Here is a 25,028-nt window from a genome sequence, read left to right as displayed (position 1 = left end):
TTTTCACCTTTCTTTCCACACATTAGGAGATGGGTGGGACATGAAATTTTATATCCCATTTTTAGCATATTCTTGAGTGTTCATACTGCTGATCTGTTTTTAATATTATACTATTATCACATTGATGAAAACGCACATATAACCTATTCATTTTGTATACTAATGTGATGAGTACAGTTGTACTATGTGCAGTGCCTTATTCTACTAACAATATTAACATGATGGCAGTTATTTCAGTACTGGTGTTTTATAGAATGTCAGTAAATGTTTGTTGGCAAGAGAAAGTTCTAAGGGACTAAGGATTTTGTATATTTTGTCTACCAAGACAGACTGTGCACCTAGACCAGTACTAGACATCATGAATGCTCATTAAATACTTGCCAAATGAATGAATACTATAAATAATAAAAGGCAGCAGACCTTATCTTACCTGTAGTGTTCTAGAATGACTGCTAGTCCTATGTTTATTTGGAGACTCATATGCATTGTTTTCTAAGTGTTCTTCAGTAAGCATATGTGTGAGCATTGTTGATAGAGGGTGGCCTCTTCTGATATACTAAAGAAAAATATGTGGTCACTCTATCATTTTTCTATGCGTAGTCTTTAGTTTAAATGTAGACAACTTTTTTTTTCTTTAAATAATCCAACCTTTAAAATGTTGCAGTTAATAGTGACATCATTTATCTCCTTATATTTTAGAATGGTTCTTTTTATTTGGCTTTATAGAATTCTCTTTGTACAATATCTATTTAAATATTTTTATTTCTAATTAATTTCTAATTTTTTGTATGTGAAAGTGCTACCAATAAAGGATATATAATTTGACTAAATAAAAATAGAATAACTCTTTAAATTGCAGACTAAAGTTTATTTTATACTCCAACTTATAATAAATATAAATTAGTATTTAATAGAAATATTGCATCCAATTTAGGATAGATTATAAATTTGAAGTCACAAATATTCATTGTTTCTAACTTTCACATTATGTTCTGAGATATATATTTAAAAAATTTCATTTAAAGCATATTAAAAGCTGCCTTTATTTATTATTTATTATTTATTCTATCAAATAATTATTTCATAAGTTTGATGAGTTTAGCTACCAAAACATTCAGTTCAAAGCAAAACATTGTTTTTTACTTATTATCTCTTGACTTTGCTGTATTATAAATATAAATTGTTATGGAAATAAGTCCTTTCTGATGCATTTCATCATTGAATTGAACTTAAAGTAAATCCTAATGGATAATCTGGGATAAAAAATCCATTTGGGATAAAATGCCAAATGTTACATTTAGATGTTAAATGGGTAATGCAATATTTATTTATTTTTATTTGTCAAACAGTATTTCCCTTTAGGATAAATAGGAACTGTTCATCTTCTTTAGGATGCCCTGATCAATATAAATTAATGCAAGGGCTGAAAGATCCCATTTTCTTGGTTTCTACCCTAAAACAAGTATATTTTAGTTCATTAGTAGAATAATCAGATTTTAAAGATAAAGTTTAAAAGTTTCCATATTTTATGGGCTTTTAACATCATAAATGTAAGCATTTGCAAGTCATTTTACAAAAGAGTAAAAGAAATGGTAACCATTTAGTTCTAAATTACTAAATGTTTAAGAGCACTGAATTCTAAGGTCCAAATGCATTGTGTTAAAGAGAAAACTACAGGAACAATGTATCATATAAAAGGCATTAACTTCCCATGGGTAGCATGTGGAGCACATGCCTTCAGGTTAAATTTAAATTTACACAAAAACTTGACTGCTAAGTTTCTCCAATAATAAGAATTATTGGGATAATTATTATATATATAAAATTATTGGGATGCTTTCTAATACTATATATTATACTCAAGGTTTGTTATTTAATTTCATCACTCTTTCAAAACCTGAAAGTTAATTACTGGTATATAGAATTGAGATTATAATCCCCAACTATATCTCAAAGTCTTATCTGTTAAATTCCAAATCAGTTTCTGTGTACACAATGAGTTTCTAAGAGATTACTCCTCTCCCAGCAGCTGGAAGAGTGGTTGGCAGGATTTCTAGCTGGAACCCACAGGGCTGCAGAAGAACCTCCTCTATCCTTGCAGAGTGTTTATCTCCACTTGCCCTCTTTCTGCTTCTTCAAAGTGCTCTCTAGGTTTCTGGCAAGGAATGTAATTCTTCCATTTGAAAAAATGGATTAGGAAAAAAATGTAGTTTTGCTACTATTAGAGTTATAGTCATCAAAATACCTATTCACATGAAACTTTTCATACCAGCTAGTCTAGATTATCATAGATAAATCAAACTCAGATTTAAAAAACTGGTTTGGGAAAAGAACTTTTAAGAATATAAGGTATGTAAGAATAATCAGTTTACAGAATACCCCAGATATTTTGACTTGCTTCAACATTTCAGAATGCTGCATAGCCAATCCAATGAATGCTTCATTTCCTCTGAGTCATTCATTTGAGATATGAGTAATATAATTTAGGCTTCTAAGTAGTTTATGCCAACTTTTGCTACAATTATCTCACTATCTCTGTGAGAAGTTTTATTTGATTAATATTAATCTCATTAACTCAGATATTCACACACACAGAGAAACCAAACATTGAACTCAAAATTTTCTATATTGAACTTTAATGTTTGCACTAGTTTCTTCTTTTATAGAAAGCAATTTATGGGGCCGGTGTTGTGGCTCAGTAGTAGAGAGCTTGCCTAGCATGCGTGAGGCACTGGGTTCGATTCACATAAAAATAAAAACAAATAAAATAAAGGTATTGTGTCCATCTACAACTAAAAGGAAAAAAGCAGTTTATGGAAGTACTCTTCAAATATTTTATTATTCACTTATTCATTTTGTTTTTTCAATTTCATAAAAATTTTTATCTGCAAAATAATTCTGATGATGATTATGAGAAATTAATAAGATCTGATTCAGATATTTGTCTTTGTTTTTAAGTAATTAAATGTTACAAGAAGACTAGTATACAATTAAGACAGTTTGAAACATTTTCATTTGTATTTAAGAAAATAATTTGTTACTTTATATCAAATTAAAATTATTTGCATTAGATCTATTTTTATAAATCTAAGTTATTTTACAACTTGGTTATAAAAAGTATATTCATATTGTAAAATTAATTATTCTATTTCTGAAAAAAACTCTCAAACTAAGGTTGGTTACATATTTGTCCTCTCTCTGTTCATTAGCAAGGAAAAGAATTCTGATTTCTTAACTCATTCCTAATCATACTGTTGTGTCTTTGACAACATTATTACATAAAAAGGTATTTTCACATTTTTAACTTACATAGATTGTGTATCACATGCTTTTGGATGTGGGAACTTGGTTAGTTTAGTCAAAAAATATTGCTATTTTTCAAAAAATATTTGCATGTTTTAATATGTTAAGAGTACTAACAGAAAGCAGTCACCTTGCTCTATGGAGTATATGGATACAAAATTAGAGCACTTTTAGGCAATATTGCTCAGTAGGGCTGCTCTAGGACCAACATTCTTTCAAGTCCTAATCATTTTAATGAAGCATGTGGATGAAATATATGAGTCAGGTTTGTATTACTTCATTTTTTGTAGTCTCCCTCAGTTGGGTTCATAATTAACAAACTCTTAAAAACAAAAAAACAAAACAACAATAACAAAAACAAACAAACAAAAAACCAAGAGGCATGCTAGCCCACTGTTATAGACAGAATTCTGGTTCAAGCCTTAATAACTTTAATCTTCTAATCAGGTTACCTCCTGTCTTTTACACTAAATGAATATGTATAGTGAACCTATTTTATATGTTGTTTAGAATACTCAAAAATCATGTTTAAATGACCCTGGAAAATTTGTTGATGTTATGGTTATAGATGATTCATATGAAAAGAATTCTTTTTAACTTGGAATATTTTTCTGTCAATACAAACATGAAAATTTATCTTGTATAATCTTTTCAGAGTTTTACATTGGAGGGTTGTATACATTACAGAACTAATACATATGTTTAAGTGTACATATTCATATGCATATGTGTTCCATAGAGAACTGGAAGTCTTTCTGAATAGAATACAAATTTTATTTTTTAAAGTGATCTGCTCTGTAAGCTCAGTGGCTACATTTTCTAAGCCAACAGTTAATATGGATTTAATGACTTACATTTGATTACATAAGCGCAATATTTGCAATTAACATGATTCTGAAAAATTCAATTAATTTTCATGGTTAAAAGCAATACTGAAAATATTTTAAATAATTTTTTCTTAAAAGTCTGAAAGTTCAAGTTCTCATTTTAACCACAGATCTTAAAATATGTAAGCAAAATGGAGAAATAAAGTGCTTTAACTTATTTAAATGTCCATTTCATCATTTATAACATTTGACTCTAAATTTCTACAGAAGAAGTGAGATTAAATTCATCTTTTTAACAGTGGATGCCTACCACATTGTTTGGGTTGTCACTGGCGCTAAATAAAATGAATTATTTTATTTCCATAATTTTAATTTAAATGATATTTCATTTTAAATATTAATTGTTTATTTTACCTCTTATATATGTCATGGAAATTTTTTTGAGACAAGTAATATGAAATATTTGCTGCTTTTGTGGAACTGTTGTTCTAGTGTATTTAGGAAACTTGAGTTTGAAACCGTGCTCAAGCATCAAGAAAATGTATGACTTTAAGAAAAATTCTTTAAGTCTATTTTACTTCTTCTTTTGTAAGAAAGTAAATAAACAAATGAAAAATTTAATTTTGCTGAAGTTGAAATGTTACTGGATAAAATTTTCTAAAAATTCTATATTCTAAATTCTGTACTTTAAAGGTATTTTTCAAAAAATACAGGATAATGCAACTTTAAAATGTGAACTATAGGTTGAAAATATTGCTTTACTACATGTCATTGTCATGTGCCTTCTAAAATTATGAAAAAACACATTGAGATAGAAATACTCATAATTATAAAACCAATTTTTTTCATTTTATATAAGTTCTTTGCCAATGTCTCATGAGTTTCTTTCCCTTTTGGGAAAGAATGAGTGAATTTTGTCCTTTCTGTTTTCAGAATTCATCCCATTATACAATGTTATTATTTTATTATCTAGTGGTACCTTGAGATAAGTAAATTATAATTCTCTAAAAGTGAATAGACTCTTTTTTTTAGAGAGAGAGAGAGAGAGAGAGAGAATTTTTTAATATTTATTTTTCAGTTCTCGGCGGACACAACATCTTTGTTTGTATGTGGTGCTGAGGATCGAACCCGGGCCGCACGCATGCCAGGCGAGCGCGATATCGCTTGAGCCACATCCCCAGCCCGTGAATAGACTCTTAATATAAAACCTCATACAAAGCAGTTTGCTGTTCATGTATTATAACAAACCAACATGAAAGACACATTAGGTACCATGCTAGCAGACTTAGTAATGTGTTTTTTCTATAACAATTAGAAATTTTATTTATGACTGATTAACTAGATTGTTTGAATTTTCTGAAGAAATATTTGTCTTCAGAATTACAAGTAATACAGGGAAAACTAGTATGTCTCTATATATGCTTGACTCTGTGAAGAAAAGGATATTGTCTAAGATGAAAAATGATGTTCAGCTATTTATACTGTTTCTGGAGGTTTTTAAAGCCGGTTCTCTTCAGTCTCTGAATTTTAGCAGTTTACTCTTAGATTTAATGAAGAACTTTCAAGTATTTTTGCATATTGTGTTTGCAGTGGACTGGAGAAATTTTACAAACTGTATGACTTCTCTGTTTGCTGTGTCTTATTTCTACTAGCTCCAGTGGCTGTTGGACAATTATGAGACAGCAGAAGGAGTGAGCCTTCCCAGAAGCACTCTGTATAACCACTACCTTCGACACTGTCAAGAACACAAACTGGACCCTGTCAATGCTGCCTCTTTTGGAAAACTAATAAGGTCAATTTTTATGGGGCTGCGAACCAGGAGATTGGGCACTAGGTTAGTACTGAAAAATAAAGTCATAAACTTACTTCCCCTTTTCAAATTACAGCAGTTTTGTGAATTGTTTGAGCAAAAGTACTTGATTACAGGAATACATAAGGGAAAAATATAGATTAAGAAAAGGAAAGTCACTGAATACTACCAAGCCAGAATGATATGCTGTCCTAAACACTGAGTGAGCAAAGCTTTGAGAACATTTGATTTTCAGCCTACATAGAAATTAACTGACTCAGGAGGGTGAGGTAGGAGGATCACCAAAGCCAGCCTCAGCAATTTAGAGAGGCCCTAAGCAACTTAGCAAGACCCTATCTCAAAATTAAAAATTAAATGGGCTGAGAATGTAGCTCAGTGATTAAGTGCCCCTGGGTTCCATCCCTGGTACCAAAAGAAAAAAAGAAAAACATTAACTGTTAATGCAAGGCTTGCACATGATATTTTAAAAATCAATATGTGTCACTTATTTTTTTAAAAAACACTGAAGGTTTAGTGTTTGACATTGTAAATAGGAGACTATCTCCTGATTTTTACAAAATTATATTTAATTATCTTTATAATAACCTTATTTGAGTAGAGAAAAAATTAAAGCTGGGTTTTTACTTCATTTCATGAAGCTAGGAGCAATTAAAAGTCATTTGGTAAATTTGCAAAATATAGGCATTTGAAGTCCTCTGTGATGACATAGGTCCTATTTTACCTCTTATTTACCTTTTATTTATTTGTGTTTTCTGCTCTTAATCATGAAATTATCATGTGTAGAAGTTAGAACATGGTATAGTTCAATTGTATAGAAGCCAATAATGTAAAGAAGCACTTTTCAGTTTCTGTTTTCCTTCATTTGAAAATTAATGACTATTTTTACTAATCAAAGATGATGAAAAGAATACTTAGAACTGTGGAGTTTGTTTTTGTCTTTCCATAATTTCTACATAATGGAAACAAATATTTTATATATTTAGGCAGAAGGATTTGGGTGTTTTTGACTTTTTAAACTTACAGAAATCATATAAAAATATTCAACATAGAGATGCTACACTGTATAACTTTAGGTGATGTACCTTTAATTACTTATAAATAATAACCTCAGAGGTTTGGTTTTTTTTTTTTTTTTTTGGTAAAGAATTTACCAAAATAAAGAGTTTAGTAAAATAAAAAGTACCTTAGTAATTAACTTCATTATATATTAATTCCAAAGCTGGTCTTATGACCTATTTTCATGGGAAGGTCATCTAGTTTTTATGTTCCACTTCACGGAGAATTCATTCTACTTTCTATGGCCTGTTTCTGCTGTTTTCTCCTGCCAAGGTACATATTTTGGGATAGTATGTCTTGAACCCTGGCACTTTGTCAGTTTTATAAGATTTATAGGTCTGTATGCATTTGAATTCTGAATTATTCCATGATGTTGTTTTTTTTTAATTTATTTTTTATTAGTTCTAATCAGTTATGCATGACAGCAGAAAGCTCTTTGATTCATTGTACACAACTTTTAAGTAATAGTATGGCTTTTAGATTGCTGGAGGTTCAGTTCTCGCATAAATATATTTTCTTCTATCTATACTTCAAAATAGTAGTATATTTTAAACTACAGAACATGATTATCTCTTCAGACTAAAGGAACCAGTTTTCATTCCCTTGAAAAAAGCTTTTTGTTTCTTTAGTATTTTTTTAAAACCAAAATGAGGAAAATCATCATTTGGGGACCTAACCCTCTATTTCTGAATTGATAGCTCAGTAGTTACATATACTGTGCCAATATTTTGAAATTCTGGGCTTTATTCAACATTCTAATAGCTGTATTGTTGTGCTGCTTTTGTTACTGAAAAGGATTTCAATGGGTCCTATTTTGAGGCTCCATTCAAACCTTGAAACATATTTAATAATAGAAAGGGATAAAATTGGAGTTGTTTGGGTTTGTGAATGAGTAGAATCCATGTTCTCTAAGTACATTTTACAATATTTCAGCTTTTACTTCTAATGTTCCCCCAATCCCCAACAATTATGTCTCCTGTTCCTTTTAAAATTGTATTCTGTGTTTGCAATTGAGTTAGAATGCAAAGCCTAGAAGAATGAGGAGAAAATAAATACTATGCAAGAGTATGGGCTTAAACAAATGAGGTGTTATAAAGACAGAGAACTATAATGTAGGAAAATTGACAGTATTAGTGGTAGGGTAAAGTCCCAAAGATTCATTCTACTATGGCATTTACTTTCTACTCCTAATCCAAGAAGTAAATCAATATAAATCATGAGGCAAACTAAATCAGCTATTTTTAAAAAAAATTTTTTAGTTATACATGGGCACAATATCTTTATTTTGTTTATTTATTTTTATGTGGTGATGAGGATCGAACCCAGGGTCTCACATGTGAGAGGTGAGTGCTCTACTGTTGAGCCACAACCCCAGCTCCAAAATCAGATATTTTTAAAAAGGAAAAAAAAAAAGTGAACTTTATGCCAGGAATGTTATGTATCAGTAGTATTATCTGTTGAAATTATTAGAACCAGACCACATCTTTTCTCAAGTTTGGGGGTCTAAGTAAACAACAAATAAATGAAATCACTGTATTTTTTAAATAAAGTGAATAAAAGGTACTGTTTTTTAGATCCCTTCTCCAAATCAAATTTGAGCAAAACTGACTATGGATATACTTCACTCTCCAAACCCTTTCCAGTGAATAAAAAGAACTTCCACTCCCTCCCAACCCAAGCAAAATGATGATATGTAGAAAACTGAAAAAGAACTAGATACTTCAAGAGAAACATCATTTTACTTTTCAGTTTTTCCCCATGATTAATGCCTTTTACCCCTACCTATGCTACTTGCTTTCTACCCATACCTATACTATATCCTTACCTTATACTATCTGCTATCCTTCAGTTTGTATGAAAAACACTACAAATTGTGTTTGTGGTATTTCTTGTTTGTATTTTTAGCTCTGTCTTTGGACTTTGGAGAGCAAGATCTAATCTCTGCAAGTGATTAGACTTTGTAGGCATTAAATTTTCATTTTTATTTTGCTGAAAGAGTACATATATTCAAATGACTTTTTTTTAATTAACAATATTATTTATGTAATATGATTTTAATGTCTTCAAATGTATAGTGTTCATATAATATATGTTAATCTTGGAAGTAAAATTCTACTCTATTTTATAAAAACTATTTAATCCACATTCCTCTTGCATTTCTTTTTCTAAATGAAAGAAAAAATTGGAAAGAGCACTGATGTCTTGCTATATATAGACTTGTGAAAAACTATTTTCTCTTTGCAAGAATTTACATATTTAAAATGTTATTTTTGCAAGAATTTGCAAATTCCATTCAGAGCAAAACTTGTCATTTCTAATAGCAAACATGGTCTTTCTCATGAACATGGGGAAATTGTGACATTTTTATTCCAGGTGGAAATTTGCCATTTTCACAGAAAAATTTCCCCATGTCTGTTGTGATATATCTTATTCAGCCTACAAAACTGATATAAATTCATAAAAACAGAGACTAATAAAATGTGTTTCAAAATAAAAAATATCATCTTGTTTTAAGTTTCAAAATACTAATATGTTTCACTACAACATCCTATAATAAATTTATCTTATTTCATCTTTCCTATGATAAAGAGAAAAATGTTGAACTTGTCCAAGTCTGTATAATTTTTCTTTGTTCTTAATTTGCCACTTACAAATTCATATTTAATGTACAGTCCTTTATCCTATTAATGAATTTTTGTTGGCCAAAACTGTTTTCCCACATTAAATTACATTTAAAATATTAATTTGAAAACAAAATACTTATCTTAGGGTCTTGAACTGATTGACTCAGAATCTTATTTTGATTCTTCAGATGTTCTCACTATAAAAACATAATAGGTATCAGGAAAAGATAAATAAAAAATATATAAGATTAGTATGCTGCTTTTACCTGATTTTTCAAAATGTGAAATTAAATGGACATTCTCTGTGGTTGATACTGGTTTGACTTTGTGTTTCCAATGTTGTTCTTTTATAAAGAGGAAACTCCAAGTACCATTACTATGGAATTCGTGTCAAGCCAGATTCTCCTCTTAATCGTCTGCAAGAAGATATGCAGTATATGGCTATGAGACAACAACCCATGCAACAGAAGCAAAGGTAGACTCTGGAGTTATCATTGATATGTCAAAGCTATATATTTCTAAGTTGCTTAGGTCACTTTTTTCTGAACAGAACAAATACCTAAGTGCATATGAATGTGGCTGCTGTTGACAAACTTTCACTATAGATAACTTTTAAATGTTCTAGAATTTTAATGTTCCTGTTTTCCACATTTAAAGAAAATATTTATTCTTTCATCCTTTTGGCCCTTTTTAAGTTAAGTGTAACATCCAATCCTCTGAAACTATTCAGACAGGGAAGTGAAACATAAAACACAGAAGCACACCTAAGCAAATAGCAGCAGGAGAACTTGTTTCATTATCATGAGCTTCTCACTTGCTGTTCTGCATATCATTCCTTTTGACTAAGTATGAAGTCTTGCAGAATGTTTGGGACTTTAGCACTTTCTTTGAGTCCAACTTTTATTAATATAGAATTGCAGATATTGGAGTCATAAGAGATATGAAGCATTCATGAATGGATGACTGGATGGATAATAGGATAATATATCTTAGGAGTGAAAAATACCTCAGTCTAGTCTGGTCCCATAACCTTTTGACAATCAAAGCATTGGAAACTCTGCTTTACAGATGAATCCCAGAAATGATTTATTTGCACAAGCCCATAATTCTGTTTCTTAGCCAAGGACTTTCTAGTCAGTCCCATGTGCCTAATATCAAAATTTAGAAAAACAAAAACAAAAAGAAACCTTCCTCCTTTTACCAGCATCACTCAGCCATACCTGTAATTATTATTTTTTATTTCAACCTAACATATAGTATTCAGTAGAAAAAAAGGAGGTCTCTGCTTAAATCCTAATCCATTAATCTAGTTGACTTGGCCAGTTCTCCACATCCATACTAGTTTAATAAGAAGCACTAACTCTAAGACACTGATAGAAAAAGAATGTATCACACAGTAGTCCTTCATCTATTTAATCAGCAAACATTGAATCTCTTTTTTGTGCTAGGCACTGCATGCAGAGGATAAGACATAGTTTCTACCTTAGGTTAAAACATTAAAAGTAGAGATGTATGGGAAAATCGGGAGGGGAAAAGGAATGCAGTCTGAGACATGTTAAAATACAACTTTGGTCAAGAAACTATAAACTACAAAGTAATTTTCAGGAAACTCTGGAGAGTGAGGATTGGGAAATTTCATAGAGAAGTGCTCTTCAGTAGAGAAGAGACCAAGAGGAGTCAGAAAAAAAAGGAATATTCAGGAAGAAGGAACATGTAAACAAAGTCACCTAGGGATAATATCTATGATGTCTTTAGTAAATGGCCCATGATTTAGTGAGGTTGATATTGCAAAAGGAACATTGAAGAGATGACAGAATAGCTTACTGGGAGATGCAGTTTAGAAAGCAGTTTGGATCATATATTAAGGGATATAGTTGTATATGAAGCTAATAAGTTTGTTCTTTGTACAGAACATAGCTTTGAAGCTTTTTAAGGCTTTGAAGCGAAACAATTGAACTTTGATTTTTTCTAGAGTGATGACTTTTTGATTTGGGGCAAGACATATTTAATGGGAAGAGACTGGAGGTAAGGATACTTGTTAAGTGGTTTTAAACACAGTGATGATTTCCAGTGTATGTATTCCAGCCTGCAGACTCAGTTCAAGATTTGCTTTATAAAGAGGTATCTCAAGAGTTTTAGATTTTTAATTCATAAATTCTCAATTTTGTTTTTAATAGTGGATTCTTATTTTTTGAAATATAGCCAATGAAATATATTAAGAAGGAGTCCAAACAATTAACAGAATGAATCATAGAGTAGAACCTTATATAGTTGAAGATAGGGTTTGAATGAGTTATAATAAACTGTTACTTATTGTCTTGGATTATAATTTTTCTCCTATTTACTAGTAGCAGCAGCTACAGCTCTTACTTGCTGATGTGATCTCTACCCTCATGCATAGCAACATTACACATTGTGGCTATAGTGAAATGAAAAAAAAGAAAAAAGCTTGATTCAAAAGTAACATACTCAAAATAATTATGAGCAAAACCTTGTTAAATTATACCTAAGAGAGCTAAAACCTACTTCTTCATATGATTTAGCTTTCATGAAAATGTAGGTTTTCATAGAACATTTTTTTATAAAAAGCCTAAAATACTCAAGTAGGAGCTACAGTTTCTAAGGTCTTCTATGAAACAGATTCCAAAGCTATCAAAGTTAAGGAGCTATGAAAACCTCTGCAACCTCCATAATTGCTTTTAGAAACAGATGCAATATGTATGTATTTAGGAAGTGATATAAAATTCTCAGTAATATTAATAAATTCTACCAACTTGAATTTCTTATATCATATGCTTTCTTGTGAAATAAGAGTGTTAGGTACTGAACCCTCTTTTCATTCATTTGTGTTTTTGATGATGCAAGTTTTGTATTGTAGACGGTGCTCTTGAAATTCTGTCTTGATGAATGATTGCATTAGCGTTGTCAATTGCACAGATTTCTTTATTGAGATTAGCAGGAAGCTTCAGTTGTCTCATTGAAGGAGACTCTTCACTGACAACCTGCGTAGGCCTCAACTGAACCTAGTTACTTCCTTGTGTAGAAGTACTTGGATAGAAGAGAGTTTCTCTCCTTGCATCTGGATGTAAGGGTGAAAGTTAAGCATATTTGTTTAAAATGATGGAAAAAGAACTTATTGTATCGTTTGTTTTATGCCTTAAACAATTAAAAATTGATGATTCCAAAAGTGAAATGATTCTATTGAATGTATTAAGATTTGTATAAGAAGAAACTTACACATTATGTTAAAATGCAAGTGATATGTGAAAGGTTTAAAATATTTCATAGCAGGTACTGGTATTTAATATGGCAGAATATTCAGATTGTTTAAATGCCTTCATGATTATTGAATATATCCATGTGGGCACATCTTCCATCTTATATAGTCACATGTTTCATGTGTTCTTATAATGAAAAAGTTCAAGTATATTCAGTTATTATTTTGTTAATTAAATTCAGGTGTTTAATTTGTAAATTTTTCTAGTGGATTTGGTATTAAAGTACTTTTAGAGATGTAATTATTATTATTTTATATGGTTGTATATTATCTTTAGCTCCTTTATATGCAGAATCTTATTTGAAGATTAATAGGATCATAGAGGAAATTTCCACTTATCCGCAAATCATGGAACATAGCCATGAGTCTGGAAATAAATGGAAAGTGCTTCTGACTGAAAAGCAGATGTCACACAGAGTCTGTAGTTTTATGTACTTGAAAATAAATATCCATCCTCAAACCATTTACTTAAAATAAAGGTGCAGATTAAGGCCCACTTGATTCATAGGCAACCATGGAATACGACAGCTGGCAAAGGAAGTATAAGTGGACAGGGTCTTCTGCTTACTTTTGAGTTGTTCATTACAGTAGTTTGTTGATATTCAGTGGCGAACAAATGGACCCAGGCACTCCGGTAAGCCCTTAGAGTAAGATTCTAGAGAATATAATCTAGTCTGACACAATGTAAAAACTGCTTTGCAGATTGATGGCATTATGGGTAATTAAGAAGAGGAAGAATGTATAATTTTAATAGCTTCTGTTGAAAACATCTCTTATAAAAATAATATTTGCATTTAAACGAGGTAATCTTAAATTCTTAAAGAGATTCACTAATGGACTAATTTGCTTTCCCTAACTTAGACAACATTAATTTAGGTTATCAAAGAAAAAAATGAGATCAGTAATTTTCACCTCTACAAACTAAGTAAAAATGTTTGCTTCGGTTTCCTTTTAATATTTAAAAGAAGTACATGAAGAATATTGGCACTATATTTTAGTTATTCTTCCAAATCCTAGTAGCAAAAGTAGTGAAATGAAGCCAAGTGTTTTTGACAATGTGCTTGTCTGTGTTTGATTCCAGTAGCCATTCTCAAAATATTAAACTGCATTTATCATTTCTTCAACAAATATATATATCAATTGTCAGTTGCATTAGAATATGTGCATCACATCTAAAAGAGATGGCACAGGATTCTAAATGCTAGAACCTGAAAGAAGAAATGGCCTAGTCCAACCCACTCTTTTTTTTTTTTTTTTTGTGGTGCCAGGGATCAAACCAGAGTCTCCTGCATGGTAGACAATCCCTTAACCACAGAGTTAAAATTCTCAATCCTCAATCCATCCTCTTGATAAGAAAATGGAAGTCCATAAAGGGACTTTCTGAAATCATATAACAACCTAGATACGAACCCAATTCTCTTGTCAAAGAGGTAATATAATCTATTCAGAAACATATAATATTTTTTTCATAAAATGGAAGGAGAAAACACATTTTAATGAGTATATTTCAATTAAGTTAGGAAATGTGCTACTTCCTGCCTATTTGCATGGTCTCTTCACAGGAATTGAATTCTGTGAAAAAAAGAACTTTTGTGGCACTGAAGGGGAAGCCAAGAGAGGTCCTGTGAAAAGATGTTACAGCAAAACTGTTTTTGCTTTGTCTATGATTATTTGTATTTATATAAGGAGAAAGGAAGTATTATTATTATTATCATCATTATTATAAGTACTAGAGAAAAATCTTTAGGAATATTCTGGTGCTTTGGAGGAAAATGCAGCCTGGCAATTAGACAAGTTTGGCTTCTGTTTCTTTATACTCTATGCTTGTGGTTTTCAATGTTGATTAATGTTAATAGTTTATAATTATTTTCTAGACCGTGAGTTCCCTGGGATCATCACAGAGCTAAGCATCTAGGGCAAGTAAATTGGTCTGAGGCAATGAGGGTGGCAGGCATCTTTAGTGAGATGATCTGGTGCCTGTGCATTTGGCTTTGGAGACAAATAAGAAATCTTGGCATTTAAAAATGTTCAATGTGCACTGTGGTACTCCACGATGAAATGACCATATTTTCCATTAAAGTCAGGAAAATTATAAATAATCACAACTCAGTAATTTCAAACTATAGTAATTCATGTAAAGTTTGATAATAGTAACAGTCACCACTAACTTATTCTCCTGATAAGTATTTATTGAACACTTAAAATGTTCTTTTAAGTTTATACAAAGTAAAGCACTTTATCTGTAAGATCTCATTTGGCAATTATATTGTTATTTACTGATAAGGAAACTAGGTCCACTTAATTTGGGCTGCACGCAAAAAGCTCACTAATTTATTTTTTTCCTAGATAAAGATTCAGATACCTTTTTCTTTTTTAAAAAATTTATTTCTATGACTTGGCATCAGGTAGAGCCAGATTGTCATTCTCCAAATAAAGAAGTTGGGGAGGGGTATCACTCTGGAATCTGTTTAACAGAAAAAGCCATGTGTTATTCAGCTTCTCATGGCTATGACCAAAATACTTGACAGAAACAACTTAGAGAATTAAAGGTTTATTTTGATCTCACAGTTTCAGAGATTCTGTCCAAGGTCACAGGATACTGGACTGAGGTGAGATGGAACATCATGGTGGAAGGACATGGCATAGGAAAACTGCTCGCCTCATGGCAACTAGGAAGGAGAGAGGTAGGGAGGGAGGAAGGTGGGGGGGAGAGAGAGAGAGAGAGAGAGAGAGAGAGAGAGAGAGAGAGAAAATGAATAAAGGAGGGGGGAAAGTTTGAGGGAGAGGAGAGAGGAAACACACAAGCATGAGGAGCCAGGGACAAGATATAATTCACCAAGACTACACCCCCAGTGAGCTAGTTTCTCCAGCCATGCCCCACCTGGGTATAGTTGACACCTAGTAGTCTATTCAAATCATTAATCTATCATGTGGATTAATCTACTGATGAAATTGTAAACTCTCATAATCACTTATGACATTTTTGCGTTGTCTAACACATGAATATTTGGGGGGACACTGCTAGATCTAAACCATAACAAGCCAACTGTAGGTAAAAAATGTGGCATGCATATAGTAGTAAGAATATATTCTTCTAGATATTTAACTGTAAATTACCTGTACTAAAAGGACACAATAAAGAAATTCATGAGATCAGGGAATCATGTGTGTCTCATCCAACATTGCATTTCAGTGCTCTATAAATAGTCATTGAATTAATGAATAATCCATTCCTCTGGATCATTCATTTTCATTTTAGCCATGGGCCTCAATCTCCTTTCCCTGCTGCAGTTAATACATTTAAGGCTTGGGTTGTGGCTTAGTGGTAGAGCACTTGCCTAGCATGAGGCACTGGGTTCTATCCCCAGCACCACATAAAAAAAGCTAAATAAACAAAGTAAAGGTATTGTGTCTATCTACAACTAAAAGTATTTTTAGGAAAATACATTTAAATTTAATTATTTCTCTTCTCTTTGCTCAATTATAAATCTAGAACTAATGAAGAGATACATACTCTGAAAGCTACCAACAAGAATTCAAGAGAGAGAATTCTATCATTAATCAGCAAGGTTGATATTAGAAGTCATTTAGATAAATATAAATGTATATTTTAGTGTGGCATCAAAGAGTCAGTTACTGTTTTGAAAGAATGAATCTCTCACACAGTGGTACTTTTTTCTTATCTATTCATGTTTATGTCACTTGGTTCATTTTATACATCAGGTAATCTAAAGACTTTCTGGGGCAGTTTTTCAAAAGAGGTTTAAAAGAAACTTCTAGTCATAGAAAATTGTAGCCTCTTGCCCTGATTGTCAGGTCATCATTTTTACTTATTTATGCAAATCAGTGATCATGTACTTTCATATATTATGAACATAATAATGACTCTGCCTGTAGAGTTAATATTTTGCATGTGTATATTTCATCTGCTTTGAAAGGACTTTCCAAATGTTTCATTTAGTTTATTGGTACAGTTGATTGAATGTGATGGTAAACATATACTGCTCTTTGTCTTCCAGTGAACTGTTTCAGTATCCTTGGTTATAGATTACTGTCAGAATATTATGATTACAGTAGAGTTGCAAATGTCCAAGTCCTAAATAATAGCTATAGGTAACCCCATGGGGGAAGATTCCTAATAATTTTCTAAGTTTTCTGTGTCAGTGGCAGGTTTCATGCATATACTCAGCTATTAAAGCATTAGAGTTTCTTTCATTTACTAATCATTAACAACTTTAGTTCTGATTGCCCATGGAGTTGCAAGCTGTTAAAATGATCGTTTGCCTCTTACTAATTTTGAAATCCAAAGCTGTTTCTTCCTTTGATGCAGTGCAGGTCATTATCAAGAACACATCATAACTCAAGAGCATACATTTGTAAAATAAATGGGGGTAAAGGAAGGGTAATACTTTTAAATACTGAAAGTTCAGGTTTTAAAGAATTCAACACAGAGGGGTTTGTTTGTTTTCAATAGAAAGAATGTTTTTATAATTTAATATTTATAAATGATTTGTAAATAGTGCAAAGAGGCAAGAAACTATAAGTTCTGTTTCATTGCTAAAAATTTAGTTGAAATTCAACCAGAATTAAATAATGTAGAATTATCATGTTAATAGAATATTTAAAAACTTAGAGAAAAAATCATTTATACTGAACCTTTTAAAAACCCTGAACTTATAGTGCCCTATGTATAGTAAATGCTCAATAAATATTTGTTAAATTCATTAAAAGTATGTTAAGATTAACTGATGGCATGATAAAATGAAAAGTTATCTTAATCATTCATTCATTCTCCATTTAAAGATATTTATCATGTATTTCAAATTTAGTTCATGGGGGAAATAGAAAACTGATGAAATTTCTTTTTGAAAATTGGCTCTTCTCTAATGTTAATGGGTATATTTCTACAACATTGGTCTGAAGGACTCCTTACTGGGTCAAGAGGCTCCTATGGACTAGGACCGTGCATGATGCCTAGAAAACATCTCAGAAGCATATAATACCAGTTGCTAAGCCCCATTCTCAAAGATTTTATTAGGTATGTCTTGAGTGAGCCTCAATATTTGAATTTTTGTATTTGAATTTTTTAGGTATTTTACGTATTTAATTTATAGGTATAGGTATTTGTTTAGCCTATTGTTAATGTGGTTGTTTTTGACTCCTTGTTAAACTCCCTTCTCTTCTGGGAAGACCCAAACCTCTGAGATGACGGTAGGAGATAGAATGTTTTTCTTAAATATGGAATCAGGCAGATGAACATCCAGCCCCTTGCTGCCCAATGTTTCTGGTTTCTGGGGATTTCTTGCAAGTCTAATCCAGTGTCAAGCAGTAAACTTTGAATGTGCCACTGTGTGATTCATTACTTAACAAAGAGGAAAAGCAAAAGTTAACATTACCTAGAAGCTCTTCCATACTTTCAGGCTCACACTAATGCAACCCCCCGCCCTTGCTGGTGCCATTCTTCATAGAGCTCTTTGAACTCTGTCCCTGGAGTCTAGCATGAGTCACAATATAAGTTTCCGGTTTACAGCACTTCCACCAAGGAAATACCCATACAGTATTATCTGTGCCTGTCTTTCAATCTACTATTCATCTTTCTATCCTTATTCTTATGGTTATAATAAAAGCACTCATTTCCCAGCTCTGACTGTATTTTCTCTGTGTTTCCCTTCATCCCCACTATGTAAGAGCTTTTCTAAAGTACCGACCTGTACATTTTCTCCTGGATTTGTCAATTTATCTCCTTCTTTCCTTGTAAGCTGGCCTTGATGCATTTGCCATCTCCCACTTAATATAGTAGACCTCTAATTAGTGCTTCCCACTCAATCTTATTAAACATCATCATACATCAATTGTGATTCATTGTGATTTTGACTGCATATTAAAAATACAGTATTTCCTACTCATAGACACTTACACTGTGTTTGATACAATGATAATGCTGTCTTCTTAAAGAAGAAGGTAATTTTGCTTGTAGGTTATAGGCTTGCTAAGCACTGTGTGTAGGTAGATTGTGGCATAGCATCTGTCCTCAGAAAACTTATTCTAAGAGGAGTATATGACATTTTTTCCCCACTTGTCCTTGGTTTCATGTCTTTAATACTAGTTGCTATATATGGCAAAGGAACATTATAAAGCACAGCTGGGCAGAGTATCATAATTACTTTATAAACTCACATCTAAACTTAGTAAGTTAAAGTCTATAGGAAATATTTTTTTTTTTCCTCTTCTCCGGCGTAAATGATTCAGATTCCTTTAACTACTTTGGTTAAACTCTGTGAATTCCAAACTCCACTAACTTAAATTAAGAAACATAAACAGTTTTCAGATATATTGTTAGTGATATAAAATTTCATAGTTGAAAAAAAAAGAGCTAAAATCAAATTAAAAAATAAATGAGAATAAGAAACTTCCCTAAATGAAATAAGGATGTAATCATTCAAGTCTGCTAGAACAGAATGATTAAGTAACTGCTCCCCTACAAAAGTACACAAAGTACTTGCCTCACAAAGGGTTAGGGTTAGGGTTAGTGTTAAGAAAAAATGCAGAAAAAACATTAGATTTTTCATAAATGACACTTCTAACACATCTTCCATTGTCTTTGGTATGGTCCTGAATGGGGAAAAAAAAAACAACAAAACTTTCCAGAAGATTTTTCTATTCAATAAAAGAGTAGGTTTAAATGTCTGGCATAACTTCTTTATGTAAATTTAAAAAAATACACAGTGAATCTCACCATTATGTATATCCACAAGAAATTACTTAAAAGAAATAACTATGGGTAAAATGACAGAAATATCAATAGAGGAAAGGGAGCAAATGGTGGGGAGAGAGAAAGGGAAGGAGAGGTACTGCATTCCTAAGTTAGAACAAGATATATTCCATGCTTGTGGAATTATGTCAAAATGGATTTTAGTGTCATGTATAACTAAAAGAACCAATAAATAAAAGAGTATATTTTTATATATTTATATTAGAAAGTACCAACTAATATTTTGTTGTTGAGGAGGTCATCACTAAAGTTATAACCATAGAATGAGATGAGTTGTACCATTTTCACCTGGCTCATCCTTTGACTTATCTTTGCTTTCCATAGTTGTTTGTCAGCTACTGTAACATAAAAAATAAATGTAAATATCACTATGAGAAACTTTGAAATTTTCATGAAAGTTTCATTTTTCTAAGTTATAATTGATAACATGCAAGTCTGAATCATTTCCTAAGTAGCCTGAGCATTATTTGTGCGATGTTTCACCAGATCCATTCATTTCATACCTGTTGTCAGAGTACAGACATCTCTAAGTATATAGTAATCACAGGTTAGGGGCACTGATATTTACAATAACTTCACACTATTGATGTAGTTGAATTTTGGTTTAAACAAGGGTTAAGTAGGTGGTGAGAATATCTAGTTCTTATGTTTATAAACACAGTTGAAAATAGCAATAAAGGAAGTACAAACATGATAATGGGAATGAAGCTATTTCTAGGTGATAAGTTTATTGTAGATTATTTAAAAATTCTTTTCTCTCATTTCTAAAATGAAGAAAAATACTTACAATCTGAGAAAAGAAGAAATTAGAGCTGCCGCTTACTTATTTTATGTACACTTGTCCTAGAAGACTTGCCTGAGATGTTTCATATATGATTTTTCTCTTCTAAAAAGTTTTTTTTCTTTTTCTGCTTGCTGCTGATGTACATTTTTTTCTATTTTAGCAATATGAAAAGTACATAAGGTCATATAAATAAGATCTAAAGATAAATACACTGCTGTAGCTGACTTTTTTCTTCTTTTATTTTGGTAAACTAGGTTTGTAGATGTATTATTGCATGTATTTTGCTGCAAAAGGATGCACATAGTCTTTGTATTTGCAAATGTGGATAAGAGTCTAGAGAAATGAATGTGTTGAGATGCATATGAGATTTTAGGAAATATGAAAACAATATGATGAGATTTATAGACTGATTTTATTTATAAATACTAATAACTTGAAAGCCACTCATCAACATTTTTTAGGTCCCAGTAGGCTCCTAGATCTTAGTTCAAATTCAAGTTCCAGTGTATTAAAAATGTTTCTAACTTGATCCATTGGCCTCTAAAAGTTTTCAAAATATGTACTAATACTAGAAGCCTGGACATCTGCTGCTGCCATCCATAGAAATACCTCATAATTCTTTCATTCTTATGTAAATTTCTGGATTTTCAAACATGGTTCCTTTTCCTGTTATTCTTTCCCCTTTGTTCTTTTCACTATTGGGGAAAAATGCCTACATCCTAACTTTATGAAATTGTTAAGGGAAAAAAAATCCTACAACTATCATGAGACATTAAAGAAGACAGATTACAACTGAATGCCTTGGAGTTCGGGATAGTACAAAAAAGTAAGGAATAATTTTTTTTTTTCCATCTAATATTTTTAGGTACAAGCCTATGCAGAAAGTGGATGGGGTTGCAGATGGTTTCACAGGAAGTGGTCAACAGACAGGCACATCTGTTGAGCAAACTGTAATTGCCCAAAGTCAACATCATCAACAGTTTTTAGGTATGTTAAGGTGTACTGCCTATTAGTTGCTCTTGGGATTTTGAAGAGAACAATACGTCTTTTCTCCCAGTACAATGTCCGTTACAGATGTTAATTACATAGAAAGATTGTTTTGGTGTTGAAACTATGTACATCATATAGTTCTAGTTCATCTCTACTTTCCCACTTGAACTTTATTTTTAAAAGTCTTGAGCAAAGTAGGACTTTGAAATGCATAATCCATTAAAGGCTATAAAAGTATTTTCCAGAATTTATATTAATTGTCTTATGTTATTAAAATTATGCTTTGTTTACTTGCAGTAGTTATTTCAAGGACCAAAAAGAATTCTCTTTTTCTGTGTACAAAGTTGTATTTGCAGACAGTATTAGATTAGAAGAAAATTGTATTAAACTTTAAAAAAGTAATTCATTCTTTTACATTGATCCTAGTACTTTCTATTTTTGTAATTTTTAGATAGTATCTATGTTTCTTGTTATTGAAAGAATTAGGAAGTAGAACTACAACGTTTTACATATTACTGCCATAGCCTAAGAGCAAAAGTAGCAGTTAAATTTAATGCAGAATTCTTCTGGAAATGAGCATGCATAGTGTTCATACAACATATCAACTTGCATAGATGCAGTCAGAGAGTGTGTATGCCTATGTGTGTGTATATATGTATCCATATGCACTTTCCAACAAAGACAACTGGAAGAGATTCTCAAATTGGAATAATTACTGAAGTTGGAAATATGGCAGTATTTCCCAAATTAAAGTCCTCAGATATAGTCTTGTGGACCCTTGAGCTTTCAATTAATTTCAAATAATGTCAAAAAATAATGAAATCATGTCCTGAATTTTGCCTAAAAGCTAAAACTAAATACAGTTCTGCAGTTTTACTTGCCACATTTATATTTGAGTTTATGATAAAGCAAGCACCAAAGTGTATTTACGATAATTGTCCAGAGCTAATGAAAAAAAAAAAAAAACACAAAAAGAACAGAAAGAGACTATGTAAATTATGCCTTACTCTCAACGGAAGGCTAAATCATGCCCCTATTCTCTTTGTGGAGGCAAGTTTCACAGTCATTTGAATGCAGAAGAATAATGGGCGAAGTACCAATCATGTAATATATGTTGGAATAGGCCTATCAAATGCAAAAAGTCCTGTACTACAACAGCCGATCCCATGTTGATGTTACAAGAGGTAATTTAGTTATAGGACAATAGTATCATCCATTACATCAAATTAATGTTAAATTTAACTTTATTTTTATGGTTTTCTTTGTATTTCATAACTCTCTTGGCTTCTGATTATATTATCTGAACATAATAAATTTAAGGCTACATTTATTTTTGTGCAGTTAAGTAGCATGATAATGAAAATAACTAAATTTGGTACCAGCAAGCTTGAGATATTTTCTTTTAATAGAGGCCTGGGCTGTAGGATTTCTGATATAACTGGAGTGAAAATTTGATTTCTAAAAATTCCTATGTGTGTACCCTCTATTCTTATATTTTGTGCTGATCATGTTGTTAAGTTTTGCTTGCAAAATATTAATTTGAAAAGTCCTTGTTCTTTGGCCCTCTGACCTAAATTTTTTTTTTCTTTTTAGTCTTCTGAAATTTTTCCTCATTAATCTGTAATTGACACTATCCACAGTAGCTTTTTTCTGTTATGTTGTCATGGTAACAGATGCATCTCGAGCACTTCCAGAGTTTGGAGAAGTTGAAATCTCTTCTCTGCCAGATGGTACTACCTTTGAGGATATCAAGTCACTGCAGAGTCTTTATCGAGAGCACTGTGAGGTAAGTCTTTTCAAACGTGGTATGAACATGCGCTAAGTTTTGCCAGAAACTTTGTTAAAGCAAAATAATCAAGCTTTTTCCTAGAGTACACATGAAGTTAGTACTAATTCTTTTGAGCATTTCTTTGAGCACTAATAAATTCATTTTTCTTCTTTCTTGTCTCAGAGTGGAGAGGTGAGGAATGCAGGAAAGTGAGAGTACATTTTATTCTCCATTTCTTAAGCCTATCCTAATCTGAATCCTTTGATGCAGCAATTCCACTTCTAGGTATTTATCCTACAAAAATACTTACATATGGGTGACAAGACAAGTGTACAGGGAATTTGTTGCATTATTCTTTTTAATTTAAAAGGTTGGCTATATCTAATAGGGAACTAGATAAAAATCTGGTACTGTACAGCCAGAGAACAGACAACTCTAAATATACTAAAATGGAACAAGTGCCAGGATTTAATGTTAAAGGAAAAATCATAGTGTAAAACTATATGTAGCATATTTTCTTTTAAGTTCTTTCTCCAGAAAGACAAGAGAATGTTAATAGTGATTGTCTTTATAAAGGAAACCAAGTGACTGGGAATCAGAAGACTGATTTTTTTAGTGTGTCCTTTATCCTTTTGAATTTGACACCATGGTGTATTTCTATTAAAAATGATTTCTAGAAATGTTCAATAAAGCACTTCAGGTTTTCCTTCGAGGGAGCATGAGGCTCTAATTTTGTTTCATTTTTTGGGGCCAATTAAGTTTCTCTTGGTGTTTTTGATCCCTGTTCCTATTGTCCTTCCCACATGATGTAGTCTAGAAGGTGAGCTCTCTCCATGCCAGCATATTAATAAATCTGCAGCTCACCTGGTAGGGAAGGCATCATGGATTACAGAGTTTTCTTAAGTGCTTCTTCTTTTGAAAGAGGATTCTATTTAGAATTTAAATAGCTGTATTCCAAGGATATTTGTTATTTGCTTAAAAGTTGAAGATTATCCATTGAATATCTGGGATAGTCCTCCTGACTGCTGACAATGCAATGTGCAGTAAGAAGTTTCAGCTTATAACACTCACAGATTTTTTTTCCCACTCCAGAAATAAGAATTGCTTGGGTGAATCGAAGTATTCGTCAAGGATGCTAAGTTATTGACAACCAGGGTGAATTCTCTCCATATTAGCAGAGTATGTGCCAGAAATGTTCTTCAGTATTCCCTACCAGTTCCCAACATTTCTTTGCATGATGAAAGCTACTTAGTGTCATTTACCTTTGACTGTTGTGCTTTCGCCAAGATGAGAAAATTTCTGGATTATCCTTATATACATGGGGAAAAATTCTTTCTACAGCTGTCATCCAATTCAATGAAAGTTTGTGTACAATTTTTTCTAAACAAGTTTTTGTTTCTCTGTGCTCAAATGAACACTGCTTTAAGCAACCAGGCTGTAAAAATATAGTTTGAATTTTTAAAAAAAGTTTCTCATATTTATTCAGAATGTAAGTTTGAGCATAAATATACAGTAAGATTATTTACTTCCTAAAGAATTGCAGTATGATTATTCTAAGTAAGAGACTCCTCCATTAAGGTGAAAATATGTTTTGGATTATAAAGCTTTCATGAACATACCAATTGTCAGGAATAAATGTACTCTGCATGAAGAGATAGGACATGTATAATAATTAATCTGTGTGGGAAATGATGGCCCATAAAATAATCCCTATTCATTTCAAAGTCACAAGTGTCTGTGCCACTTTTCATGGGGTGGGTGGTGTACATAGAAAAGAAATACTCTAATTATTTTTCCTCTCAGACTTTTACATTTTT

At 31.8% G+C, this 25,028-nt stretch overlaps 1 protein-coding gene across 2 annotated transcripts in view; it reads left to right on the top strand.

The window, feature by feature from the left end:
* The window catches only part of LOC124103005 (transcription factor RFX3), an 84,318-nt gene that overhangs the window by 2,998 nt on the left and 56,292 nt on the right, over positions 1–25,028 (top strand). For both annotated transcript variants that reach the window (XM_058584035.1, XM_046459468.2), the window contains exons 2-5: positions 5,783–5,964; positions 9,976–10,095; positions 21,319–21,440; positions 23,117–23,229. In XM_058584035.1, coding sequence (XP_058440018.1) covers positions 5,783–5,964; positions 9,976–10,095; positions 21,319–21,440; positions 23,117–23,229 — 537 coding nt within the window. The remainder of the gene's footprint in view (positions 1–5,782; positions 5,965–9,975; positions 10,096–21,318; positions 21,441–23,116; positions 23,230–25,028) is intronic.

The sequence above is a fragment of the Marmota monax genome, unplaced genomic scaffold (assembly GCF_021218885.2).
Source record: "Marmota monax isolate L192 unplaced genomic scaffold, Marmota_monax_Labrador192_F-V1.1 WCK01_AAM20220418_F8-fsc00059, whole genome shotgun sequence".
NCBI lineage: Eukaryota > Metazoa > Chordata > Mammalia > Rodentia > Sciuridae > Marmota > Marmota monax.
The sequence above is the reverse complement of the archived record's forward strand: the minus strand, read 5'-3'. Positions and strand labels throughout refer to the sequence as shown.